Below are 12,798 nucleotides of genomic sequence, written 5' to 3' on the forward strand. Positions count from 1 at the left end.
AATAATGGCTGCTCCGTATTTACTAAAATTGCATTATACCAAAAATTTAACTAACTTAATAAAAATGTCAAAAGTTTGAATTTCTTTGATAACGACTTTGATAAATCATAAGTAATTGTTAAGAATATCTTGGACCAAAACAAGTAAACAACCTCCCTTTTTGCATATAAAATATTAGGGTAACCTAACATTTTTGTACCAATGTACTACGGATTATATACTACTCCTAATAATACTAGTACCATACCATACCATACCACTACAATATAAAAGACAAAACCCCCAAATAATAGAGGCTATGTACTACCATGTATCTATATCTATATCTATGTCCAATTATAACATCTCACATTTCACATATTTAAGAAAATGAAGACCCATTTCATCTAAAAACTTTTCATAAAAAACCCATATTTTATCTTTGATTCTTTCCTTGATCTGAAGTTAAAGATTCAATCTTTTTCATATTTACATCAATCTTGATCACCTGGGTATCACCGGAAATGTCAAAAAACTCAACTTCTATCGCCGGTTCCGGTCCGGGTTCCGGCACCGGAGACTATTTCACACCATACCCAGATGAAGTACTCGAAAACGTACTCGAAAACGTTTTAGTTTTCTTGAAAACACGGCGTGATCGTAACGCTGTTTCATTGGTGTGCAAATCATGGTACCGTGCGGAAGCATACACCAGATCAGATCTGTTTATCGGAAATTGTTATGCTGTTTCGCCACAACGTGTACTTAACCGGTTTAAAAGAATCCGATCTGTTTCTTTAAAAGGAAAACCCCGGTTCGCTGATTTTAGTCTGGTACCAGCTGATTGGGGTGCGCACTTTACCCCTTGGGCTTCTGCTATGGCTTCTGGCTATCGTGCGCTTGAAAAGATTTATCTTAAACGTATGTCAGTTACTGATGATGACCTGGCAATGATCGCTCACTCATTTGCGAATTTAAAGGAACTTGTTCTAGTTTGTTGTGATGGATTTGGTACTGGTGGCCTCTCAGTTATTGTTAGCCAATGCAGGTAAAATTTAAAATTAGGGTTTCGTCTTCAAAACTAACATTTTTTATAAATATATAAAATAATAAATAATTCTAATTCAGATCTGTTTCTATCATTATATTCTGTTGTTATGTTATATTCTCAGCTTGATCCAATTAGTTTAATGACTAAACTAATCAATTACCATAATGTTAGATTAGATTTAGTTAAATCCATATATATGTGTGTGTATATAATGAAATTGTGAGTGATTATAGTATGCATAATGTGAAAATAGGAATCTACGTGTACTGGAACTGAATGAAGATGAGGTATCAGACGATGAAATCGATTGGATATCGTGTTTTCCGTCTGAAGGGACGAGTAATTTGGAATCATTATGTTTCGATTGCGTTGAATGCGCGATTAATTTCGATGCATTAGAGAGACTAGTAGCAAGGTCACCATTGTTGAAGAAGCTTAGATTGAATCGTTACGTTTCAATTGGACAGCTTTATCGGTTGACTTTACGAGCACCACAGTTGACTCATTTGGGTACTGGTTCGTTTGGTCAGTTTGAAGGGGATAATCAGGAACTTGATTCTAGGGCTTCTTTTGCTGCTTGTAAATCGGTAGTTTGTCTTTCGGGTTTTAGGGAAATCGCACCTGAATATCTTCCGATGATTTATCCAGTTTGCGCTAATCTTACGTCGTTGAATCTTAGTTACGCTAACATTAATGCTGAGCAGTTGAAGCCCGTTATTCGCCAGTGTCATAAACTACAGGTTTTTTGGGTAAGTATCAACATATATTCTTTTAACTAAAGTTTTGATTTTGATTATGATCTGAGAGGTATTTTGGATTCGTGTTATGAAAATTCATTATATGATTACTGTTTGTTAGGTTCTGTCTAAACTGATTCTGCTTCCGATTATTCTCTAAGTATTTAATTTTTTTTAATCATCCTAACTTGAGACTTGTATGCTTATTTCACAATGTGTATTCTTTCTTTTATGTATTTTGCTAACGACAACCCTTCATTGACACACTTTAATTTGTTGTACAATTTGGTAACTGTCATTTTAAAAGTAATAAATAACTGCCGTATACATTACATTAAAGCGTGTTAACGAGGGCTGTCGTTAGCAAAATCATACTTTTATTAACATGTCTATTTAGGGGTGTGCATCTATTAATCAGGATTTAACAAAAAAATTACCGTTTTTGTTACAATCTTTTAACAAAAAATTTACTATTTTTGATACTAATGGGTTAACATCACACATTATAATCTGCGATAATTTCTTTAACTTTACAATGATAATCTAAACTTTTACCTGCAAATGTAGATCTTGATGTCTATATTTAGGCTTATAATCAACTTTAACATAAAATCAAACAAGAGCATTTGATATTGATGCTAATTACCTGCACAGACACATTTTGCATCTATACTTGATTAGAATTAGTTGCAAAAACTTGTCTAATATTTTTTCACTTTCAATTAATTTATATTCAGGCACTTGATTCAATTGGTGACGAAGGACTTGAGGCAGTTGCAGATACATGTAAAGATCTTCGCGAGCTTCGTATTTTTCCGTTAAATCCTTCTGAAAACGCCGAGGGGCTCGTTTCCGAAGTGGGTCTCCTCGCAATTTCAATCGGGTGTCGAAAACTCGAATCCATTCTTTACTTTTGTCAACGAATGACAAACGCAGCCGTTGTAGCCATGTCCGAAAACTGCCCTAACATCATTGTGTTTCGGCTATGTATAATAGGCCGGTACAGACCTGACCGAATAACCGGTCAACCCATGGACGAGGGTTTCGGTGCCATTGTAAAAAACTGTAAGAAACTAACTCGGTTAGCCATTTCTGGTTTGTTAACCGACCAGGCGTTTAGTTACATCGGGCAATACGGTAAATTGGTCCGAACGTTATCCGTGGCGTTTAACGGGGACAGTGATACGGGTTTAAAATACATTTTAGAAGGGTGCGTGAGTTTACAAAAGCTCGAGATTAGGGATAGTCCGTTTGGCGATATGGGTTTACAATCGGGTTTGCATCATTTTTACAATATGAGGTTTGTTTGGTTGTCGTCATGTAGGGTTACTCGACAAGGGTGTTTGGATATTGCGACAAGATTACCGAAATTAGTGGTCGAGGTTTTTCGTCGAGATGAGGAGGAAGGAGGTGAAAGAGATGATTTTGTCGAAACGCTTTATATGTATAGATCACTTGATGGACCACGAGCCGATGCACCACAATTTGTCAAGATTTTGTGATAATTTGCAGACGTAAGCAATCAATCAATCGGTATACGGTTTTTTAGCAGCAATAATTCAAGGTTTCAGTAACAGCTGTTGAAAAGTGATGTAGGGACACTACTGATTACATATGTGACCCGTTTCAACAGGGTCGTCTCATTAATTTTGAGGGTCCTGTCTGTTAGAGATATAAAATATATAAAATGGGCCCTGATAAAAATTAAAGAAAGTGTACATTTTCAGGTGCAATCGTGTAATGGATATGTTGTGAAACGTACAGGCGTCGGTTGCAAGACACGAGGGTTAGTTGTGATTAGTTATGATTTACACCCGTTTCAAGACTGAAGATTCTAACGAACGATTTAAAACGGGGACACTGTTGTTTAGCTACAAGTATTAGTTCATTGCATTTTTATGTTGTAACATTCAACATTTTTGATGGTTGTGGGTAAGACTTGATCCTCAACTGGGAAATTTGTCTGAGTTTCTTTCTTGGAAAAAATGGTAGTTTGATGTTGAATTGATGATGGTATTATTCTTTGATTTTGTAGCAGAGAAATTTGAGAGTTCTGATTTATCTTTTATTTATTACTGTAAGATGTTAGGGAACTAATACCTTTGAATGATACATTCATATCTTTTTTATTTTTATTTTACAACTGTTACTAAAGATGTTTTTGGTGGTCAAAAAGTACTTGAATCTGTGGTCATTTGAGAGTTCTGTTTTTGTTCTATACCGGAAATGATTTAATTTAGAAATATGTACAATTTTTTTTATGCATGAAAAAGTTTAAATACCTTGGGCTTTCTTCTCTCTCTATTTTTTTTTTATGTATATTAAGAAAAATCCATATAAGTACCAAATATTGTAAATACCACTCTTATTCATATAAATTTCACTTTTCTCAAAGACATACGAGTATATAAATAGTTATTCTTACGCATAATGCATAAATATACAAAAAAAATATTTAAAGGTCAACTGATACACGTGAAATTTTTCATGAATATTTACAGATTAGAGCATTCACAATAATAACGCACTTCTTAATATTAGCACACTGTTACACTAGCGTTACATCACCATTTCCTTCTCATTTTCTTCTTATCACTCACAACCATTAGATCATTTTTAATGGTGAATGTAAAGTACGTAATAATAATAATAATATTTTTAGTATATTTATGATAGTCCGGAGTGTTTCTTCATTTGATGGAAGGTAATAACAACACGACTCGAGTTTTCATTGGATTTGATTAATCGTTTGAACGGTTCACTTTTATATTGCCTCTTACCTCATATCTTTTCGGGAGTTTTACTTTGTTCGTCTTCAATTAGGTTTTCAATGACTATTTCTAATGATTTGTTAGGCCGTTACGTAAGAAGATTCGGGGTTTGGTGACTTCACCGAGTTTGGTTATTGGTTATGTATTGTTTCAATATTGTTTACATTATTCAATTCATGTTATGTGTATTACTTATATAGTTGGATCATTTGAAATAGTCTATTAGAGTCTCCATTAATTGTAACTCATGTCTTTAATTTTTATTTAACACAATTTTCAGTTGTTTCGTACGTTTAGGGTGTAGTCTGTCGCTTCCATATCTTGTTGTTTTGCTATGTTTCATGTTTAGTGATGTTGTTTGTATTTTCTTTGGTTTTTAGTTTAGTTGGTAGCTTTAGGTCGTTAGCGGTTAGTTTGGATCTTGTGCGATGGTTATGTAGGGGGTTGTTGTTTAGTTTGAGTGTGCTTCGTTTGTGCCTTGTTAGGTTTGATGTTGGTTTGTTTGGTGGTGTTTTGCCCGACTATTGCTCCTTTCAGCTTTAGTTGTCATTTGAGTGGTGTCTAGTTGTATGGCGTTTTATTTGGTTTTGTTTGGTTGTAAACTATTTTGACGGGTCCTTTCATTTTTAATGAAAGGTTTTCTATAAAGGTTTTAAGTTTTTAGCAAAAATAAAATAACATCGTTTTGAAAATAATATATTCTCTCCCAAATCTATTATTTTCAGACAAAAAACACAATTTAAGAAATAATGACTGTCACATATACATTTTTGTTAACTTTTAAGTTTTAAGTTTTATCTTTTTACCTCTGTTTTTGTCTTACAGGTGTAAAGTGGGGTAAAAAGAATAAATTTAACATATTTTTCTTACTCCGTATTTATTTATTATAAAAATAATACGGTGGACTAAGACGAAAGGAATACTCCGTAATAAATATATAATTAAATCTTAATTTAATAATTGAAATTAAAGTGATGTTGATTGGATGGTGAAGGGCTAGGGCCTGAGGGCCTTGTTGAACTCAAAATAATTGTATACAAGTACAAACATCGGTGGTCCCTCAACATACCTAACCCATATTTCTCATTTACTTTCATGTTTTGTTCACTTGTACGATATGCATTTTTTATGAACTTATAAAGGGTTTGTGGGGTTAAAAAAGTATTTTCAAACGTCATACCACACCTGAACTTTCTTTATGGCCCTGCCAAACTTCTAAAGACTAGTGCCTTTTCTGATACTAATACCAATATACATTTGGAAATACTGTTATTTTATCTATTTTTGTCGGAAGAACAAAAAATAATACTCCGTAATTAAATTAAGTCGTATATATACATCATACTTAACAGCTTATCGTCGAGACGTCAACTTTTATATTTATTTTATAATTTATAGACAAATAGACAATAAGACTGTTTCGAACGTGGCGTCAAAAAGCTCTCCGTCAACTGATCTGGCCGTTTTTGGCGCCCCTGACATCGATATCGGGGCGTCAGAATCTGACGCGTCGGAGCGTCAATTGAGAATCTGACGGAAGAAAGAGAGCTCGTTTAGGGACACGTGGTAGGTGCTGGTTGGTTTGACCGTTTCAAACGGATATATATCCGTTGGAATTTGTTTTTTTTTTAATTTCGAAAATATAACTTTACCAATTTATTTTATATACATAAACATACATATACACATATATCTTCATCTTCAACCTCTTCATCCTCCATCTTCACAAAAAACAAAATATGACAAACCCAAATCAAAGACCAAATACTTCAAACGAATGATCAATCTACAGCAGTTATTTGGGTGGCGGTACAACAAGCCCGAATAATTATCAACAACTTCCATTGGTCACGTCTCAATTCCGTATTTTGACACCCGAACAACAACATCAAATGTTATTAGAGCAACAACGTTTGTTCGGTGAAGGGCAACAAAATCGGAATTTTCAAGATCGTAATTTTCAAATCCCGATGACTCCGACTTATCATGAAGAAACGGTGTCGGATACTCAAGAAACGGCCTTGAAAACACAAGATCGTAGAGTAAGAAAACATAAAAGAAGATAGTGACTTTATTCTTCCTTTGAATAAATATTGTCAACATTTTAATAAAAGGAAATGTCATACATATTTAGAAGGAATGTTAATACTTCATACTTGACCTAAGTTAGTTTGAAAATAATTATGGAAATCTTAAACATAGTCTTAAGGACTACATTTATCAATCCGAATTTTGCTATCGACAACCGTAAAAACATTTTATACACGTTAAGAATAATCCTAAGAATTTTTATTTGTAAAATTCTTATCTTTATGACGCAATGATCCATGGATTCTAACCCGATATTGCAATTGGGGCTGGAGATGGATTAAATGTCAAGACCACCAGAAGATATGTTCAAACTATTTATTTGGAAATTAAAAGCCTATTTAATTTAAAGACAACCTCCAAATGAAAATATTAGTGTGACTTTTTGAATGTCTGTGGAACAAATGTCTGTGGATGATGCGATTGATCAATATACTGACAAACTAAGGTTTGCGCATCAATGGGTTCCAGATGAACGATCTAAAATTGATCATTTTGTGGAAATGTTATTACCAGAATATCGAACTTTGGCAAGAACTGCCACCACTTTATCTCAAGCTTTTGTTGTGGCAAAAATGGTTGAGGGTGATATTAAAGCTGCAATAAACCGTAAAAAAAGAGAATGTAAGTCTTCAGCAGCAAAGTCAAACAATAAGTCAACCTAGTTTAAAGTCAACGAAATCTTTTTGAAACAAGATGAAAAGGAAACAGACTCAGAGTGTATCTAAGTCGAAATTTAAAACGTGGTGTGTTCATTGCAGAGCAAGTCACGGTGGAGATTGTTCTGAAAGAACGCGTCGATGTTACCGATGTGGTTTAATAGGACATGATATCCAGTCTTGTTCATTTAAGGATAATGTATGTTGGAATTGTCAGAATGAAGGTCATCGATCTGATCAGTGTCCATTCGTGAGAAAGTCATATTCTGAATCAAGGTCTGGGACAAGGTCAGGATCAACCGGGGGTTCGACAAGAGGATCATCAGTTTAGTAATGGGGCAGAAGAGGAAGAAATCCTCTTGAATCTATAAGGTATGTTCTTGATTAATTGTTATATATATAAGTGTACTGTTGATTGTGAACAACTACTTGACTGTGTTTGTAGTCAGTGGGGATTCACTGAGATTTTTTATGATACAATTACTTCCTCCCTAAGGGCCGAAGTAATCAAAGGTTTAGTGGTTCCAACCACAATGATTGTGATTGGAAGTACTTTTGGATATTTAGGGAACTTAGTCTCTATGACATGTCTGTGTGATATTTATAGATTGTTTCTTCGGCCGTTTGTAATGTGTTTGCTCTACTGCATGATTATGTGCATGTGAAGTGATTACTCCTCGCCGTAAAGTAAAAGTAGTCGGTGGTTTGATGACTCCTGTTACATAAGTTATGTCAGGAGACCATAGACATTATTGGGATTTTATTCCCTTCTGATTGGTTGCCATGCCTTAGGTGATTGCTATGTTCTCTAAGACTGGTTAAATATGATGCACTAGTTATGTTTTCCATGATTCTTGTAATTTGTTGGTTATATACTACATGTGACTTTTGGCTATGTTCCATGTGAAGTGGTTGCCCTGATTTTAGTGACTTGTCTATTATGAAAGTCTTGCTATAACGTCATGTATGACCTGATAAGACTGCGTAGGGCTATGTGATTTGTACTTTTACCTCGGACTGACGGGACACACTTAGTGGCCCGTAAGGATTGGAATAGGATAGTAGTCCCATTGTATATAGATAAAGGACTTAAACCCTGTATATAGCCCCCAGGTGTATGTGATTTGTACATTATGTAGAATGTTGGCCCTACTGTATTGCTTACAATAAATGCTTAGATTAAAATGCGTGAGATAGTAGTGAAGCCTTAAGGAATGGTTTTTCTTTCCTTAGACTTGCGTGAATTGTGGCAACCTTTAGAAAGGAATTATGGGTAGTGTTCCCCGAGTGGTCTTTTAAAAGACAGAGAAACCCTTGACCTGAGTGGTTATTGATACTGAGTGTGTATTATTACTGGAAGAAAGAGCTAAGTGTTGGACAGTGTTTAGAATTGTGACTAGTGTATCGTTAAGATAGAATGGCATGACTTGATAAATTCCTATGCTTGGGATGGTCGTGTGATATTTGTATATAACAGTTATAACCTTCGGGAATTAGATTGATGATACATGGGCTGTTATTGATTTACAAACGGTGTAATTTCCATAAACTGAACTTGGACTATTGTGATATGTTGTAAATGATGACTAGATCGGATTTAGTTAGATATCCATGTGTGAAGAATTCGTGATGATTAATGATTTAAGACTGATAAGACTTGTTGACCAGTGATAAAGTAAATTTCCTTAACTCCGATGCTTGACAGGAAATTGTGTGTCTTGACCAAGGTGTGAATCATATAGGATTTTCCTTATCAAGTGACTCAGAAAGAAGGTATGATTTAGAAGAATATACTAGCGTCTGGCCAACGAAAGTATATTGTGGTAAATCATACAGGAATTCTGAGAACCTGAAGGAAATATAAAAGACTCGAACTGTACATGGACAGTGGATTGACTGTTGAACAATGAATTATATGAGTATCAAATGACTAACCTGAATAATTTTGGTAGATTAAAGACATATTTTGTGAACATATGTACAGATTAATGGAATAAATGAAATTTAATTGCCTTTGCTTGGAAATTTGAGGAAATTTAACGGGGTAAAGAGTTAAACCTGGTGATAATTTTGGGTGAATTTGATGGTACAAGTGGTATACTGACAGAATTTTGACCTTAACTCATGAGTTGACCGTGGCAATATATGGGCACTGGTAGTTAGTAGAACGACGTTTGGAGTGAATGTCATTGTTTTGGACGATGATTGGTTGTAAAAATTGACTATCCTTTGCATTTTGACGGGAATGATGATAAGTTTAGAATGACAAAGGGGTTGGATTGTAGTATTGACCTTGGTAAGTGAGTATGTGTAATCCGTTGATTCAAGGTTCGCTGATAATGATGACCGATTAAGTAAGTTAGAATAATTGGGTATGATCTTTTGGACTTGAATATGAATTAGAAATTAGAGGTGGTGATGAACCTGTGACTTTTTGATAATGACTGACCAGATTCCGAGGACGGAATCTTCTTAAGGCGGTAGATTTGTAACACCCTCAAACTGGGCTTAGTAGTAAATGACCTTTTTATCCTTAGTTAATATTAATTTATTAATATTAGTGATTTTAATAATTATGTTTTCATAATTAGTGGTGTATGGGATAAAGTGCGTTTTGTGACAAGGGTCACAGAACAAGTTTCGTTATATGAAATGGACCTCGTTAGGGCTACCTAATGAGGTACATTGTGTTTTTGATAACTGGTAAATACCCGTGTGAAATGGGGAGTGGGGTTTCCTCACTATGAAGAAACCCCAACTGAATATATACTCCTGTACATTCCTTCCTTTACCATTTGAAGGAAGTCGTCTCCAGACATGGAATACCAGTCTCTATTATCTCTGATATGGATGGCAGATTTGTTTCATGATTCTGGCACACGTTGCAACAAGCATTGGGGACTCGTCTAGACATGAGTACTGCCTATCACCCACAAACTGATGGGCAAAGTGAAATGACGATACAGACCCTTAAAGACATGCTACGAGCATGTGTCATTGATTTCGGAAACAGTTGGGATCGACATCTACCGTTAGCAGAATTTTCCTACAACAACAGTTACCATTCGAGTATTGAGATGGCGCCGTTTGAGGCACTTTATGGTAGAAAGTGCAGGTCTTCGATTTGTTTAAGTGAAGTGGGGGATAGACAGATTACAGGTCCAGAAATTCTCCAAGAAACTACAGAGAAAATCATTTAAATTCAACAACGGTTGAAAACCGCCCAGAGTCGACAAAAGAGCTACGCAGACAGTAAAAGAAAAGATATAGAATTTGAAATTGAAGAGATGGTCATGCTTAAGGTTTCACCTTGGAAAGGCGTTGTTCGATTTGGTAAATGGGGGAAACTGAATCCAAGGTACATTGGATCATTTAAAATTATAAATCGTGTCGGACCAGTAGCTTACCGACTTGAATTACCTCAACAACTCGCCGGCGTACATGATACTTTTCACGTATCAAATCTGAAGAAATGCTTAGCCAAAGAAGATCTCACTATTCCTTTAGACGAAATCCAAATCAATGAAAAACTTCAATTCATTGAAGAACCCGTCGAAATAATGGATCGTGAGGTTAAAAGACTTAAGCAAAATAAAATACCAATCGTTAGGGTTCGATGGAATGCTCGTAGAGGAACCGAGTTCACCTGGGAGCGTGAAGATCAGATGAAGAAGAAATACCCGCACTTATTTCCAGATGATGCGTCAACACCTCCAACTGCTTAAAATTTCGGGACGAAATTTATTTAATGGGTAGGTACTGTAGTGACCCGAACTTTTCCATGATTATATATTATATGAGATTAATATTTACATGAATAAATGTTTCCAACATGTTAAGCAATCAAACTTGTTAAGACTTGATTACTTGAAACGGATTTTGTGTTAACCTTTGACCACCCAGTTTGTCCGATGATTCACGAACGTTATAACTCGTATATGACATGTTAATATATATATGGACATATAGATATGTTTAACATGATGAAATGATATTTAAGTATCTCATTATGTATATTAACAACAAACTATATACATAAAACAAGACTACTAACTTAAGGAATTCAAAACGATATATATATGTAACGATTATCGTTGTAATAACGTCTTACTATTTATATATCATATTAAGATATATTAATAAATTATGTTATCATGATAATGTAACAATTTAACATCTCATTAGATATATTAACAATGGGATTATTTACATTTAACGAAATCGTTAACTTAAAGGTTTCAAATCAACACTTACATGTAACGACTAACGATGACTTAACGACTCCGTTAAAATGCATTTACATGTAGTGTATTAAGATGTAATATTACACTTTTTAAAGACTTCTTGACATATATCAAAGTACTTCTACTTAACAAAAATGCTTACAATTACATTCTCATTCATTTTCATCAACAATTCTACTCGTATGCACCCGTATTCATACTCGTACAATACACAGCTCCTAGATGTATATACTATTGGTATATACACTTCAATTATCAACTCTTAGTAGCCTTAATGAGTCATCAAACATGTGGGAACCATCATTTGGCAACTAGCATGAAATATCTGCAGTGACCCGAACTTTTCCATGATTATATGTTGTAACGACCCGACTTTTTCGACTTGCTTTTGTGCCTTGTGTTTTTGCGAAACTGCGTAATCGTGTGTACTGTGCTACTTTATACTCTGGAATCTTTATACACATGGCTTACTTTCATTTATGTGTTAAAATGTGCCTTTAAGTACGTAGGATACTTAACTTGATCACCGGAAACCTTTATGACCGTTAGTGTCACTTGACATTACGAACAAACTGTGTACTGCGTACACGTTTAACTTTTGTCGTAATCAGAATATTATGACTACGAAATCTTAATTATTATTTCATAATAATAATTACTTGGGTTTTTAGATGCTTAATTACGCGTAGTAATTTACTTATGTTTACTAGTTAGTCTTGTTGGACTTTCTACCTTGTTGGGCCCTAGCCCACCCTACACTAGTTAGTGGACTATTTAATTAGCCCAATTATTAATAGCTAGTGACCCATTAATATGTAAGACAAATGCCCATTTATTAGAGGGAACATGCTAGCATTTGTGTCAAGTATTATCCTTAATGTTGCATGGATCCTAACATAAGCACCAACTTTAGGCAACCATTAACCAAAAAGCAAAAGTTGGTGTCCCTTGTCCCCCTCCAAAAATCACGGCCACCACCCCCCTCCCCTCACCCCATTCACCTATAAATACAAGCCTCATTCCATCCATTTTACACTTGCTTTCATTTGTAATTTATACACACTCACTCTCTAATTCTTTCTCTAGTTCTTTCTCTCTCTAAAAAGTGTAAGTATTGATTTTTCTTCTTCTTCTTCCTCTCTCTCTCTCACGAATTCATCATCATCATCATCATGGGTCTAGCTTTTTGGATTTTGATCTTGATTACATCTTGTAGATTCAAACATGAATTTGAATCCTTCAAGAACATGGAAAATTCAAGCTTTATAG

The 12,798-nt window shown here is 34.8% G+C and overlaps 1 protein-coding gene across 1 annotated transcript; it reads left to right on the forward strand.

Annotated features, from left to right (window-relative positions):
- Window positions 1–365: 365 nt before the first annotated feature.
- LOC139898789 (transport inhibitor response 1-like protein) lies at window positions 366–3,419 on the forward strand. The gene is made up of 3 exons (XM_071881561.1): window positions 366–1,027; window positions 1,284–1,779; window positions 2,505–3,419. The coding sequence occupies exons 1-3, from the start codon at window positions 504–506 to the stop codon at window positions 3,267–3,269; spliced, it is 1,785 nt and encodes a 594-aa protein (XP_071737662.1). The 5' UTR covers window positions 366–503; the 3' UTR covers window positions 3,270–3,419.
- Window positions 3,420–12,798: the final 9,379 nt, after the last annotated feature.

The sequence above is a fragment of the Rutidosis leptorrhynchoides genome, chromosome 3 (assembly GCF_046630445.1).
Source record: "Rutidosis leptorrhynchoides isolate AG116_Rl617_1_P2 chromosome 3, CSIRO_AGI_Rlap_v1, whole genome shotgun sequence".
NCBI lineage: Eukaryota > Viridiplantae > Streptophyta > Magnoliopsida > Asterales > Asteraceae > Rutidosis > Rutidosis leptorrhynchoides.